At 43.0% G+C, this 16,652-nt stretch overlaps 1 protein-coding gene across 1 annotated transcript in view; it reads left to right on the forward strand.

Annotated features, from left to right (window-relative positions):
• LOC141270696 (uncharacterized) overlaps positions 1-16,652 on the forward strand; it is a 99,752-nt gene that overhangs the window by 34,772 nt on the left and 48,328 nt on the right. The window contains exons 8-9 of the mRNA XM_073680791.1: positions 319-1,236; positions 6,304-6,306. Coding sequence (XP_073536892.1) covers positions 319-1,236; positions 6,304-6,306 — 921 coding nt within the window. The remainder of the gene's footprint in view (positions 1-318; positions 1,237-6,303; positions 6,307-16,652) is intronic.

Raw genomic sequence — 16,652 nt, forward strand, 5'->3', positions numbered from 1 at the left:
AAAAATTCTGAATATTGCAAAAAAAAATGTTTTGTGTTGACATTTTCCGAGACCCATTTATTGGTTATGTTTTTACTGGTATCATTTTGGCCTACATAACATTTTTTTGCTGGTGTGTTATTCCAGTATTTGGGAGGCAGAACGAACAAACAGGGTCGAACCTCATGCTCTACTCGTTCGTGCTCTGAGGTCTAATGTTTGATTGTCAGCTGGTTTTGTACAAATAACTTGCAATTTCTATGTATAGTATAGAAATGTTATACACGTATATTTTTTAAGGATATTTTATTTAAAAATAATAATCTTTATTCTTTGCAGATGACTGTACCAGATCACAGGGACAAGTGACATCTGTAATTTTTAAATCAGATGCCTTTGCTATCACACAAGATATAACTGAAGTCAATGCCATTACTCCAGATGTACCATCATCCCTTCACAGCAAAGATCTGTCATCTGATCCTTTTAAACAGGTTCGAAGTTCTGATTCATCACAGACTATTAAGAAAGATAAAAGTCCCCAAAGAGGCATTAAAAACCAAACTGCTCTTAAATCAAAGAAGCCATTATCAAGTGCAGAAAATAGAAATATTTTTTCCCTCAAAATGTCTGTTGTTACTCATAAAAAAACTCACACAAAGGAGAAAAGATTTTCTTGTGCAGAGTGTGGTAAATATTTTAACAAGAAATCAAATGTTGTTAAGCACCAGAGAACTCACACAGGGGAGAAGCCATATTCATGTTCAGAATGTGGGAAATGTTTTAGCCAGAAGTCACGTCTTGGTAGACACCAGAGAATTCACACAGGGGAGAAACCTTTTTCATGTGCAGAATGTGGGAAATGTTTTACAGATAAATCAACTTTTGTTAAACACCAGAGAACTCACACGGGGGAGAGACCTTTTTCATGTGCAGAATGTGGGAAATGTTTTACAAGGAAATCACGTCTTGTTACACACCAGAGAGCTCATACCGGGGAGAAGCCTTTTTTATGTGCAGAATGTGGGAAATGTTTTAATCGGAAATCTAATTTAGTTGTCCATCAGAGAACTCACACAGGGCAGAAACCTTTTTCATGTTCAGAATGTGGGAAATATTTTGCAGCTAAATCACATCTTGTTAGACACCAGAGAACTCACACCGGTAAGAAGCCATATTCATGTTTAGAATGTGGGAAATGTTTTATAGAGAAATCGCCTCTTGTTAAACACGAGAGAACGCACACTGGGAGAAACCATATATTTTTACAAACTGTAGAAGAAAACAGAGACTGTCAAAGTAACGACAAATAAATAAATGAGAAAGGAAAAGCAAGTTAGTACTTACATTAGAATTAAAGTATATGCATAACAAAAGGGTAGAACCTCCACTAAATAACCCTCACTAACTGGACCTAAAACTTAGCTTTTATTAAATATATATACATATACCTAAAGGAGGGTGTAGAAATAAACCAATTAAAATTGCTTTGCCCCCAGTTTGCTAATTTGACACTTTATATTGAGCAAAATTTGCTGCTATTCCTAAATCAATGGCATCCCGTTGTGTCCCTTCCCCGATGACGCCGTGTAAACGGTGAAACATGTAGGGGGGACTTATTTTAATAGTTTGACCTGTTTTGCTTATAAACTATGACACCCGGTATGCCATTGATTTAGGAATATCAGCAAATTTTGCTCAATATAAAGTGTGGGTCAAATTAACAAACTGGGAACAAAGCAATGTTAATTGGTTTATTTCTACACCCTCCTTTATATATATTTAATAAAAGCTAATTTGTATGTCCTGTTAGTGAGGGTTATTTAGTGGGGATTCTCCCCTTTTGTTATGTATTGTAGAATCCCTCCCAGGACTGTATGTACCCCACTGTTTTTTCTAAAGTATATGCAGTTCGTAATAGAAATCTCCCATCTAAAAAGCAACATATCATTAGCATTGAATATTTCATATTGTTATATATTCACTATATGGACAAGAATATTGCAATCCCCCCCCCCCACACTCCCAATGCACCCCACTCAAAAAATACCCAACATTTCTTCCTCTTTTTTCCTATCGCATTAGTGACCTGCCATTCATTACAGTTTCTTTAAATCCACAATCTCCATGTCGGAGCAAATGTCTTTAGATTATGTATATTACAATAATAAACCTGTTCATGTTGCAAGTTATCTGATGGGATCCATTTTTTTTAAAAAGCACTTTCCGTGTGAAGTATAGTAGTTTTTCACCATAATTATGAACCGATTCCCTTTTCTATACCCCAAAACACATATTATTGGGTCTAAGAGGATTGGATTTTAAAGGCTTCCTCAATTGTCTCAATAACTTGACCCCCAAAATGTAAACTTCATAGCATAACAATAACTTGATGGGTTAATCTGACAATTGGGACAATCAGGGTCACTTTTGTTATTATTCTTTTACAATACATCTGGTGTTAAATAAATCTTATGTACAATGAACAATTACAAAATTCCACCATTTTGGATTTTTGTAAAACAAAGTTTTAGGCCCTGATTCATTATGACATGTGTTTCATACACCAGTCTTAATGAGGAAGGTGCAACAATGAGATGTGCTAAATTCATTAAGAGTGTTGTGCGCCTCTCCAGAAATAGTTCTCCAGTTAGGCACCGGAGTAACATTTTTGGTGTAGGAAACAAGAAGCAATCAGACATATATTTTATTAAACATTTTTTTTGTAACAGAAATACCAACAAAATGTCTGCCTCTCTCCCCTTTCCCAATCCAAAATAATGCGGTAAGATTATCTCTAGAGAGTGAAAAAGAGAGTAATGCTCACCGACACCACAAGCTCCAGATAACAGCTACTTAGTAAGACAGAGAGGGAAACACCCATCCTCAGATCTTAAAGAGAAAAGATACAGTATTTTTAATACAAAATTTAATCCACTGCTTTAACAGTTTTTTAGTTATAGATTTTTTCTTCAGTCACTGGGGGCTGCCATTTGCACTTTGTCGTGTTAGTGTCTGAGCATGAATACCTCAAATACAACAGCCCATGTACATAGGAGTCTGTGGTCACTCTCTGACCACATCTCCTGTATTGTGGCTGCCTCGAGCGGTGAGTCGGGCATGACCTCTGGGTTGTTCAGGTCACAGCTCTGGGAGGAGCTCCCAGCTGTGCTGCCAGGGTAGAGGCTAGCATAGAGCTGCTCGTATGAGGGGATGATGTCACAGGAAGGAGTTCGGGTCTCCTCCATCCCGTGCAGACTCGAAAACAGGAAACAGTGTGTGCTGTGGCTGACAGTGATCAGATGAGGCTTGTGAGTGCAGGAGATCCTGAAAGGGCTGAGGGCCTGCAAAATGGACCTGTGTGGAGATGGGGATGAGGACATAGGACTAGGTTTGAGTGGTCTGATGATGTATTTTTGGGGCAAAAAAACATGCATGATGTTAGATTTGGGGCTGCATGTTGGAGGGTTACACAGGGAAATGGGTGCTGCTACTTGTATGGGACTGCTTATTGGGGGGTGATATGGGTCTGTGTGGAGAAGGTGATGAGGGTCTGTGCGGAGAAGGGGGTGATGATGAGGGGTTGTGCAGGGAAAGGGATGATGATGATGCGTAGCTGTGCAGAGAATGGGTGATGATGATGATAATGAGGAGGGGCTGTGGAGAAAGGGGTGAGGATGAGTTATGCTACATCGAGCAGCACCAACTAACAGAATCGGTGCTGCCCACCAGCCTCGGTGACACTGTCTTCTTGTCAGTATCACTTTGCAGTCACCCACATAATGGCTCCGCATTGTGAGCCTAAACTTTATTTTCTCGTATCCTTTTGTAAACACCCAGAGGGGAGGAGATGTGTGATGTCACACACATGTGAGCAGATACCGCCCACATTTACTTCATTCATAATGTGAACTAGCACTACACTGGGTTTTCATGGCAAATTTTATCAGCTGTTCCGCATAGTGTTTAATAGTAAAAAATATCAATCCTTTTAAAATTATTTTTCATATAATCCTGGATCCCAGCTTCAAAGGGCTAGCAAATGGTTTCTAACTGGGCAGAATATTTCCTATTGACTGTATAGAGCATATGTGTCTAACTCCAGCTCGCGGGCCAAATCTGGCCCGCAGTGTGGTTATATTTGGCCCACGACACTACAACCACCACCCCTATGTGGGGCCATTTTTCTGTATGGAGGACTCTGTCGTACCTATTATTCTGTATGGAGGGCCCATTATACTGTATACTGGTTGGCCCCTCGACTTTGTCCAAGTTTTTCATTTTGGCCCTGTGCGTGTTTAAGTTTGACATCCCTGGTATAAAGAGAAGGGAGGGAAAGACACAGGATATTTGAAGTGCCACAATTTAGCCCATCGTCCATTCACAAACAGCAACTTTTAAATGGGTCAATCCGGGTCATCCTGGAAATATAAGCCTACGGTCAGAACACAGGAAACTCAAATACAGCCTTTGTACGGCACAAAGTAAAACATAAAGCAAAAACTCCATACAATAGTGCTGGTTAGCCCGCCTGGCTTAGAGTCTAGCTTCTTAGTCCTTTAGCAAAGGCTCTCCATCCAGGAGATCTGCATACTTCCATACACACAGACATGTGTGACACAAACAGGTCTCATTTTACAAAGTGTACCACACCCAGGTGTAGAGATGTGGTGAGCAACCGTTCAGCTGCTCATAATCAACCTGTCATGGCCGATTAACCCCTTTCAGTCCTATATGTACTAAAGCATTACTCCTGGTTTATCTTCCATCCACTATGTGTCTAACAGCCACTTAGGCCAGTTTCACAAGACCGGATATTTCCGGTACTGGAAAAATGAGTACCGGAGTTATCCGTGTCTACCTGTGGGGCACACATGTGGCAACTGTGTGACGCATCAGGATCACACTTACCGGTGCCTGGGAATCAACAGTACAGTTAGCGCTGTTCCTAAGCGACAGGTGCTGAAGGAATCACTCATCATTGTCCCCTGTTTGTGCTGCGATCAGCACCAGCATGGGACAATTTTGAGAGTAGTATTCAGGACTGTGGAGTCGGTAAGCCAAACTTCCAACTCCTCAATTTCCATGTCACCGACTCCACGACTCCGTCTCCCTCATACATGGCTCATATTTAAGTGATAAATTTAAAGAAGTCTAGACCTTTAGATCAGGAATAGGACAGACATTTACAGGACATTTCATAACTTTCCCAAATTTTTATGAAAAAATATTCCCCACAAACTGCATTGAACTACTGTACCCAATTTATTATATATATTAGGAGTTGGAGTCGGTCCATTTTATACCGACTCCACCAAAATGGACACCGACTCCACAGCCCTGGTAGTATTCACCTCCCGATGTCTCCAAAACCTGTAAAAATAAGAATAAATTTTAAAAAAAAAACAATCATACTCACCTGGCTTTAGGCGCCACACACGCCGAAGAGCAGATCAGAGAATGACTCGCTGCAGCGAGCAGGCCCCTGACCTGCACTGAGCTTATGAGCGATTTCCTGTCACTCACTGAGATCAGCGCAGGGAACGAGTCATTCTCCTCTGTGTGTGTGGTCGCCTCAAGCCAAGTATGATGATTTTTTTTATTTCATTCTTATTTTTACAGGTTTTGGAGGCATCAGGAGGTGAATACTACTCTCAACATTGTCCCCTGCTGGTGCTGATTGCAGCGTACGCAGGTGATAATGATGAGTGATTCCTTCAGCACCCGGCACTTAGGAACAGCGCTAAGTGTACCGCTGATTCCCAGACTCCGGTACTTGTCACACTGATGACACACGGATATGATCCGTGTGTCATCAGTGTGGGACGTTTTGCGGCCCATGCAGCGAGTAAAAACAGACATGTCAGCGTGTTTTGTCCATGGACACGGTCTGTGGAAACAAACTGACATGTGCACAGATCCACGTGTGCAAACTGTCACCACATGTACTGGAGACACTGACGTGTGAAAGAGGCCTTACAGTGTGTTCACACGAAACCTTACTGGCCGACTGGGTTTCCATCTGCCTGGCTTAGCAATTTCATGCTTCAATAAAAGGTCAGCACTTTATTTGGTATTGAGTGCTGCTATTTTTTCTTAAATGGATTATCTCTACAGCGGCCTTGTACAGGAAATTTTAGGACTACAGCAGCATCACACATTCTATACAGAAGAATAGAGTTCTCTCCATAGTTCTCTGTACAATTACATATAAATCCGACAAGGTCTTCATATTTAGGCAGTTTCTATTTTACTCAAAAGCTCTTTGTATGAACAAGATCAGAGTCTCATTATACTGAGTAGAGAAGCTCCAGGGACAAAGACCCCGTCTCGTACTAACACGCTGGGGGTCCGAAGTATCCAGCCACGGAGCCCAGATTCTCGTATTTTTGGCTTCAGCGTTTCTTTAAGAATAAATCCCTTTCTCATACAGTCCTGTAATAATGACTTTGTTAATCACGTTTTGTGGGAGGGTTCGTCTGAATCCATCTAAATGTTATCAATTTATGCGCAAGAAACAATAAACGTCCTACCGCAGTTTTACCACATGTGTCCAGTGTCAGTTCTTCTACATACCCTAATAAAAGAAACCTTGGTGTCTCCGAACAAACCTGCTGATTATGATTATACAATTGTAGTAACTTAACTCAAAAAAAGAATTTAAAATCAGGCAGTATGTGTATAGCTTTCACGAAGTACTTCGGACCTTTGGCCTCTGGACACACCGGCCGAGGCTGTGCACCATCAGGAGGTGTCGTCACCGGCTCTTGGTCATTAGAATATGACGTCTGCATGATACCGGCCGATCGTGCAAGTGACATTATTGGAGCAGCCGCCTCTGCAGCCAGAGCGGCGCCATTAACAATCTTTCTGAACAGATAATGAAAACTTTCATAGATGAAGAAGATAAAATAGGAGAAATTCTGGGACCTCAATGTCACCTCAGAAATGAGTCGTCTCCAAAAAAGAAAGATCCGTTATGGGAATTTCCTGCTAAACTTATAAGACTATTAGTGTCCTAAACATAACAGGACATTCAGCAATGTAATGCCGCCATATAGTAGAGGTCCGGTCACTGGGGATAATGACCTCAGTTGTGGGGTCTATTTGTCTCCAGAGACATCACACGTTACATCCCACACATCACACTGTAGAAAAGGGGAGCGGGGTAATTGTGCCGTAGTGCAGAGGAAATAATGCTGTAACCGTGACCGAGGGTCCGTGTAAGTAAGAGACCAGGAGAGACTTCTACCAAGATGCCCCAAATCTTTAAGAGACAAAGCGCCGGACCCCCAAGACTGAGCTCAGGGCAGAGAAAGGGGCGGCAAGGGAGAAACTGGGTGTGCTAAGGAGGAAACCATAATATACACACTGCTCCGCTCTCTACACACGCGGCTCCGCTCCGTACACCTCGTACACACACTGCTTCGCTCTGCACACCTCGTACACGCGGCTCCACTCCGCACACCTCGTTCACACACGGCTCCGCTCCGCACACCTCGTACACACGCGGCTCCGCTCCGCACACCTCGTACACATGCGGCTCCGCTTTGTAAACCTCGTACACACACGGCTCCGCTCTGCACACCTCGAACACACGCAGCTCCGCTCCGCACACCTCGTACACATGCGGCTCCGCTCCGCACACCTCGTACACACGCGGCTCCGCTCCGTACACCTCGTACACACGCGGCTCCGCTCCGCACACCTCGTACACATGCGGCTCCGCTTTGTAAACCTCGTACACACGCAGCTCCGCTCCGCACACCTCGTACATACGCGGCTGCGCTCCGCACACCTCGTAAACACACGGCTCCGCTTTGTACACCTCGTACACACAAAGCTCCGCACACCTCCTACACACTCGGCTCCGCACACCTACACACGCGGCTCCGCTCCGCACACCTCCTACACACGTGGCTCCGCTTCGCACACCTCGTACACACACGGCTCCGCACACGTCCTACACACGCGGCTCCGCTCCTCACACCTCGTACACACGCGGCTCCGTTCATTTATTTCAGTTCTTCAATACAAAAAGTGAAACTCATATATTATATACAGTCATTACAGAGTGATCTATTTCAAGTGTTTATTTCTGTTAATGTTGATGATTATGGCTTACAGTCAATGAAAACACAAGTCATTATCTCAGTAAATTAGAATACTTTATAACACCAGCTTGAAAAATGTTTTATAATCCAAAATGTTGGCCTACTGAAATGTATGTTCAGTAAATGCCCTAAATACTTGGTCGGGGCTCCTTTTGCATCAATTACTACATCAATGCGGCAATGTGGCATGGAGGCGATCAGCCTGTGGCACTGCTGAGGTGTTATGGAAGCCCAGGTTGCTTTGATAGCAGCCTTCATCTCGTCTGCATTGTTGGGTCTGGTGTCTCTCATCTTCCTCTTGACAATACCCCATAGATTGATTTGCAGCGAGATTGCTGCCAATCAAACACAGTGATACTGTTGTTTTTAAACCAGGTATTGGTACTTTTGGCAGTGTGGACAGGTGCCAAGTCCTGCTGGAGAATGAAATTTCAGAAGGAAGCATGAAGCTCTAAACTTTCCTGGTAGACGGCTGCGCTGACTTTGGTCTTGATAAAACAGTGGACCTACATGAGCTGATGACATGGCTCCCCAAACCATCACTGATTGTGAAAACTTCACACTAGACCTCATGCAGCTTGGATTGTGTATGGGGGTCATTTTTTGGATACTGGCAGGCTTTTTTTTTTTTAAAATGTGGTTGGGATGGAGTGTTCTTGCAGCCTGTGTGCGAATGGGAAGGTGTAGGCTGTTTGATATAAAGAGGTTCAGCTCAATGCAGGGGGAAAGAGACCCATCCCTTACTATACAAATAGGGTATTTAAAGCTTGTATATTGTATAGCTCAACATGCACCTGATGAAGGCTCCTTGAGAGCAGAAACGTGTTGTGCCATTATATGCTATTATATGTCAACCACTCATCCCTTGAGTGGTTTTTAATTCAAAATGAATTTTTAAATCTTGAACCTATGCGCTTTTGATAGTCACCTGCGAGCCTATTGGAACGTTTCCACTAAACTTACAGTGGAGTCTCTTTCATTATCCACGGGAGCGCCTCCAGTAATCTCTTGTCACAAACCCACGTGGAGGCAACCTGTCGGGCCAGGACAAGGTGTGCAACCACGGCTTTCGGATGAGCGGCAGACCGTTGGTGGAGACCCTGTAAAATATTTTATTAAATCTTTACTAGAGTTGTGCCTGAATCTGGACAACCCACAAAGGTGAGCCTCTCCAGTTACCTTATCAAAATTCTCTGTGATGTTATTTACTGCTCTCAGATAGCGCTCCTTTCTTCTCACAGTTTCTATCTTTCTCACTGCCCAGATTTTCTCTACTCCATCTATAGGAGGGTATATGATGCTGCACATTATCTTGTACAGTCATGGCCAAAAGTATTGAGAATGAGACAAATAGTAATTTTTCCAAAGTTTACTGCTTCATTTTTTGTAATGGCAATTTGCATATACTCCTGAATGTCAAAGAGTGATCAGCTTAACAGCAATTACTGTACTTGCAAAGTCAATATTTGCCCAGAAAATGAACTTTAACCCCCAAAACACATTTCAACATCATTGCAGTCCTGCCTTAAAAGGAGCAGCTAACATCGTTTTAGTGATTGATCCATTAACACAGGTATGGGTGTTGATGAGGACAGGGCTGGCGATCAATCAGTAATGATTAAGTAAGAATGACATCACTGGACACTTTAAAAGGAGGTTGGTTCTTGGTATCATTGTTTCTCTTCAGTTAACCATGGTTATCTCTAAAGAAACACGTGCAGCCATCATTGCACTGCACAAAAATGGCCTAACAGGGAAGAGTATCGCAGCTACAAAGATTGCACCTCAGTCAACAATCTATTGCATCATCAAGAACTTCAAGGAGAGAGCTTCCATTGTTGTCAGAAAGGCTCCAGGGCCCCCAAGAAAGACCAGCAAGCGCCAGGACCGTATCTTAAAACTGTTTCAGCTGCGGGATCGGACTACCAGCAGTGCCGAGCTTGCTCAGGAATGGCAGCAGGCTGGTGTGAGTGCTTCTGTACGCACTGAGAGGCGGAGACTCTTTAAGCAAGGGCTGGTATCAAGGAGGGCAGCAAAGAAGCCACTTCTCTCCAGAAAAAACATCAGGGACCGACTGATATTCTGCAAAAGGTACAGGGAGTGGACTGCTGAGGACTGGGGCAAAGTCATTTTCTCTGATGAATCCCCTTTTCGATTGTTTGGGACATCTGGAAAACAGCTTATTCGGAGAAGAAGAGGTGAGCGCTACCACCAGTCTTGTCTCATGCCAACTGTAAAGCATCCTGAAACCATTCATGTGTGGGGTTGCTTCTCAGCCAAGGGAATCGGCTCACTCACAGTCTTGCCTAAAAACACAGGCATGAATAAAGAATGGTACCAGAATGTCCTCCAAGAGCAACTTCTCCCAACCGTCCAAGAGCAGTTTGGCGCCCAACAATGCCTTTTCCATCATGATGGAGCACCTTGCCATAAAGCAAAGGTGATAACTAAATGGCTCATGGAACAAAACATAGAGATTTTGGGTCCATGGCCTGGAAACTCCCCAGATCTTAATCCCATTGAGAACTTGTGGTCAATCATCAAGAGACGGGTGGACAAACAAAAACCAACAAATTCTGGCAAAATGCAAGCATTGATTATGCAAGAATGGACTGCTATCAGTCAGGATTTGGTCCAAAAGTTAATTGAGAGCATGCCAGGGAGAATTACAGAGGTCTTGAAGAAGAAGGGGCAACACTGCAAATATTGACTTGCTGCATTAACTCATTCTAACTGTCAATATAAACTATTGGTACTCATAATATGATTGCTATTATATTTCTGTATGTGATATAAACATCAGACAAACACTAATAAAAACCAGAGGCCAGCAGATCATGTGAAAATATAATTTTGGTGTCATTCTCAAAACTTTTGGCCATGACTGTATATTGAGACTGCTCTCCAGCTGCGCCTCATGGTGAATTAATTGGGTCCTTCTGGTGGGGCAAGCCTGACAATTGAGATGTACCACTCAGAAGGTTTATCCTGCATTCACAGGTGGATTACTCTCTTAAATATAAGTCCGAGCGCGGCTCTGGCCTCGTGCCTTACGCTCTTACTCTCTTAAATATACAGTACAGACCAAAAGTTTGGACACACCTTCTCATTTAAAGATTTTTCTGTATTTTCATGACTATGAAAATTGTACATTCACACTGAAGGTATCAAAACTATGAATTAACACATGTGGAATTATATACTTAACGAAAAAGTGTGAAACCACTGAAAATATGTCTTATATTCTAGGTTCTTCAAAGTAGCCACCTTTTGCTTTGATGACTGCTTTGCACACTCTAGGCATTCTCTTAATGAGCTTCAACAGGTAGTCACCGGAAATGGTGTTCCAACTATCTTGAAGGAGTTCCCAGAGATGCTTAGCACTTGTTGGCCCTTTTGCCTTCACTCTGCGGTCCAGCTCACCCTAAACCATCTCGATTGGGTTCAGGTCTGGTGACTGTGGAGGCCAGGTCATCTGGCGTAGCACCCCATCACTCTCCTGCTTGGTCAAATAGCCCTTACACAGCCTGGAAGTGTGTTTGGGGTCATTGTCCTGTTGAAAAATAAATGATGGTCCAACTAAACTCAAATCGGATGGAAAAGTGTGGCGTCCCTAAGGGTTCAGTCGCTAAAGAGGTACTGCACCTCACCCCCAAGTGTGGCATCTCCTTCTCTCAGGTAAGGATGGAGTACTGCCCGGGACCCCAACACCTGCACTCAACACTACACTACTCCAGGCCGGCTGGACGGGCATTATGCACTTCTTTTGCTGCCCTGTCCCTGGCTGGAGTGGGGGGAACCAAAAGTGAGGGGGAACCAGTAGTGGGTGTGGGTGGAGGACGCAGACCAGGGGAGCATTTGAATAGGAGGGGTATATAAAGGGGAGCCATCTTAGTCAGTCCGTCAGAGGAGGAGAAGTGAAAGGAGCAGGGGCTCTGCTCGGGAGGCAGGCTCGGCCTGTCATGCCCAAGACTGAGAGAGGAGTGGGAGCTAGGGAGGAAGGCTCCAGGAACTGAAGGGATCCCAGGGGGTACGGTGAGTGCAGGACGGCACCCGTACGCCCGAATCTGCTAGGCGTCAGAGGGATCAGGCCACAAGAAGGGAACCGGTCCCTGGACTAGCCGAGTTACTTCAGGTCTCAGCTAGAAAACCGGAGGCTTCTGCACTTTCAAGGTGCAGTTGCCACATTCGCACCTTAGCAGCCGAAAAGGGCACCCAGCAAGGTCTGGGAACTTCAAGTTGCCCAGAGGGATCTCAAGTTACCTAATCGGAACTTTGTGTGGCGGGGCGCAGGGCAGGAGGGAGAGACCCAGCGCAGGAAGTCGACTAAGAAAGGAACATACAGAGAGGGGTCCCGTTAAGTGCTCTTGAAATACTTGGGAGAGTGCTGAACCCCTGCCTTGTAAACGCAGTGCGAAGTAGGAGATTGTCAGCTGTATAGTGCTACCTGAGGAACCTAAATAACTGTGAGTAAACTTGGATGACTGCAACGCACTGTTTCTGGCAGTTATTTCTACCACGCTATCGCTCCTGCACTACAGCGCCCAGCTTCACCATCTGCACCTACACTGCCCTGGAGCTGAGCTCTGCCTGTGGAGAGCCGCGCCAACCCAGCTGCCCTAACATCTGCTCCAGAGGTCTGCCGTTTAGCCACAGACTGCTTAAACTTACGACAGTATTCACTTATAAACCTCAGTATTAACGATATATATCAGCCAAGAGGAAAAACTTTTAAAATATAACCTTTATTAGATCCTTAAAATAATTAATTTTTTGTACCTCCAATGTCCTATATAAACGGCTCATAAACCCCTATTGCATCATAGGCAAGCTCCCTATACACTAGAGGGAGTCAGCACAAAATACTTCTAACCTTATTAAGGACACAGTACACTAAAACAAGACACTGTGCAACCCTCTTATACATCCCATTGGAAGGAACCAGAAATATATAATGTCAATCCCATCTGGTCCATATAAAACTTAGACATAGTGATAAAAAACTATAAATAATACGTGTAGATCTCACCCATTCTCTTGTCCATGGGCATCATCCAGGATTTTTTTTCTTCCAGTTCAGTAATCTCCAAATATTAAGGATAAATCTACCCTGTCGTGCCCCTGGTGATTGCTCCCGCCCTGACAAGGGCAGTACCCAAGTGTATCTATTACCCCACAAAATACCTCCCGACGCGTTTCTTCCTCCTCAAAAAGGATTCATCAGGGGAGTGTAACTCGTATCTTGGGGAGCACTACAAAAAAGTGACTAAGTGCTATAAAGTGCTATGTGGTTCAAAAAATATATGGTCTAATGGACCTCACAATAGTGAGTGTCCATTTTCTGTGGTATAGAGTACTGTTACCACCTTCAAAAATGCAGATATGCAAAGAGAAAAGGGGTTGTATCCACATCTGTCTTCTCTATTTAAATATACTCCTTTTCCCTCCATTTTTGGGCTTCCCATGTCACTTCCGGGGTGGGGCTTGGTTTGTTTTTTCATTATCACTAATTAACAGCCTTTTTGTTATAGAATATTACCCCTTGTTTTTCTTAGGTAATAGTTTTCATTTTCATAAAGGTCCCTTTCTACTTTTAATATCGCGGTGGCTTCCCATTCATCGCTTAAAAAATGCCCATGTGATCCTTTCCCTCCTATTGTGTCCATCTCTTAAGGTCACCAAACTCCCACGTGTCAAAATGTGGGGGTCATATATTTGTTTTCTAGCATTTATTATATAATTCTCTTTCCTTAGCGTTTGGAACGCATCTGCCATTTCCGGACGCCTGGAACGCAAACCTCCTACGTCATTTCCGGGCTTTCTCTACGGCGTCAGTTCCTGGCATCTGGACCGCAGAGCCCCATGTGACCTTAACTATTTCCGGGCACATGAAACGCATAGTTCCCACGTCAGCCCGGAGTACGCGCTTCTCACAGCGCTTCCGGAGGTTTGGGCCGCAAACATCTTTTGGGCATTCACTGGGCGTGTCACTGATCTCATTTCCGCCTCAACGTATGGTTTAATGCATTCTTACACAGAATCCCTCCAAAAGAAGGAACTTCTCTCTTAGAAAAACAACTTTACATCACCAATCTCCTACTTATTACTTTACATTACCCTCCTTTATTGCAACTGGAGGGATCTATCGGTGCCACCTTAGATATAAAATTGTTAGGGAACTTTTAATATTAGATCTCTACTCTGGCACTGAATCCAATTTCTTTTCAAATGATGATCCCATGATTTTTATTGTAAGATTGGCCAGTACACAAAGTTATCGCCCCAAAATCACATATCAGAGGTACCTACATATCACCCTATTTTTTTTTTTTTTCCAGGGCATGTAAACATTTGGCCTTCTTTTTTTCTATAAAAGGCATCCATCTTTTTTTTAAATCTGACTTATAGCTGGTTTCGGTAGGTAGGTCTTTACACAAAAGCATGGCCGTCTCCGGATATTACAGGGGGATTATCACCTATATAAAACAACTATAATTAAGCTGTTCATTTAAACCCCCAGGGGCCATGGTACTTAACCGTAAAATCCATCTTGCTTCTTTCTGCTGTAGGATTTTGTCCATGTTACCCCCTCTAATATTGGTCTTCATACATTCAATTCCCATGAAGGAGATTGCTTTAGGATCTCCTCCATGTACCGAGTTCACATGCTTCGCAATTTTTTATTTAATATGTCATTTAAGTGGTCCCCTATATGTGGTCTCATTTCCCGAACAGTTTTTACTACACATTCTTTTTTGCAGATACATGTTGCCTTATATATTACAAATTTAGTTCTGCAATTAATAAAATTTCTAATCTCAAAAGATTCTCCAGTGACGTTACTCACAAAAGCCTTTGTATTTTTCACATTTGGGCATGCTACACAGCCACTACATTTGTAGCAGCCCTTAGGTCTTATTGGTAGCCATGACTTGTCTTTTTTTGGGGGCACATAATGACTCCTGATTACTCTTTCTCCAATTTTTCTGCTTTTACGGAACGTGACCTGTGGTGTAGTGCCCACAGTTCTCTTCAGATCCTCATCCATTGTTAGAATACCCCAATACTGTTCTATAATCTTTCTAGCTTCCAAGGCACCGTTATCAAATGTGGCTATAAATCTTGTGCAATCCATATTTTCTTTTTCTTTCTCCAAGATTTTAGGGGTAAGTAAGATCTCTCTCCTTTGTTTCAAAGCAAATTGGTACGCCCTTCTAAGAACCCAGTCAGGATACCCCCTCCTTTTAAATCTTTCTCTCAAATCTTTTGCCTCCTGTATAAATTCCTCATCAGTGGAACAGTTCCTTCTAAGCTTTATATATTGGCTTTTGATAAATGGTGGTATGCACCCCCCCCCCCCCTCTTTTTTATTGATCCGTACATCTAAAAAGGGCAGGCTCGTCTGGTGTATCTCATGTGTGAATCTCAGTCCTATCTCATTTTTATTCAAAGCTTCCACAAATTTTTCAAAGTCCCTTTTGGGTCCCTTCCAGAATATTAGTATATCATCGATATACCTTGTCCACAATTCGATACACTGTGTGAAACGCTAATTCTCCTCTGTAAATACCACGGTTTCCTCCCACCAGCCCAGCCCTTCTATTAAAAGTAGAAAGGGACCTTTATGAAAATGAAAACTATTACCTAAGAAAAACAAGGGGTAATATTCCAATAACAAAAGGTTGTTAATTAGTGATAATGATAAAACAAACCAAGCCCCACCCCGGAAGTGACATGGGAAGCCCAAAAATGGAGGGAAAAGGAGTATATTTAAATAGAGAAGACAGATGTGGAGACTCCCCTTTTCTCTTTGCATATCTGCATTTATGAAGGTGGTAACAGTACTCTGTAAGACAAAAAATGGACACTCACTATTGTGAGGTCCATTAGTCAATATATTTTTTGAACCACCTAGCACTTTATAGCACTTAGTCACTTTTTTGTAGTGCTCCTCAAGATACGAGTTACACTCCCCTGATAAATCCTTTTTGAGGAGGAAGAAACGCGTCGGGAGGTATTTTGTGGGGTAATAGATACACTTGGGTACTGCCCTTGTCAGGGCGGGAGCAATCACCAGGGGCACGACAGGGTAGATTTATCCTTAATATTTGGAGATTACTGAACTGGAAGAAAAAAAACCCTGGAGGATGCCCATGGACAAGAGAATGGGTGAGATCTACACATATTATTTATAGTTTTTTATCACTATGTCTAAGTTTTATATGGACTAGATGGGATTGACATAATATATTTCTGGTTCCTTCCAGTGGGATGTATAAGAGGGTTGCACAGTGTCTTGTTTTAGTGTACTGTGTCCTTAATAAGGTTAGAAGTATTTTGTGCTGACTCCCTCTAGTGTATAGGGACCTTGCCTATGATGCAATAGGGGTTTATGAGCCGTTTAAATTGGACATTGGAGGTACAAAAAATAAATTATTTTAAGGATCTAATAAAGGTTATATTTTAAAAGTTTTTCCTCTTGGCTGATATATATCCAGAGGTCTGCAGCAGCACTGGTACTCATAACCATGAACCACAGGTGGCCTCATGAGACAAAAC

This window comes from Phyllobates terribilis, unplaced genomic scaffold (genome assembly GCF_046119375.1).
Source record: "Phyllobates terribilis strain yellow unplaced genomic scaffold, ASM4611937v1 Scaffold_5__5_contigs__length_657084704, whole genome shotgun sequence".
Taxonomy (NCBI): Eukaryota; Metazoa; Chordata; class Amphibia; order Anura; family Dendrobatidae; genus Phyllobates; species Phyllobates terribilis.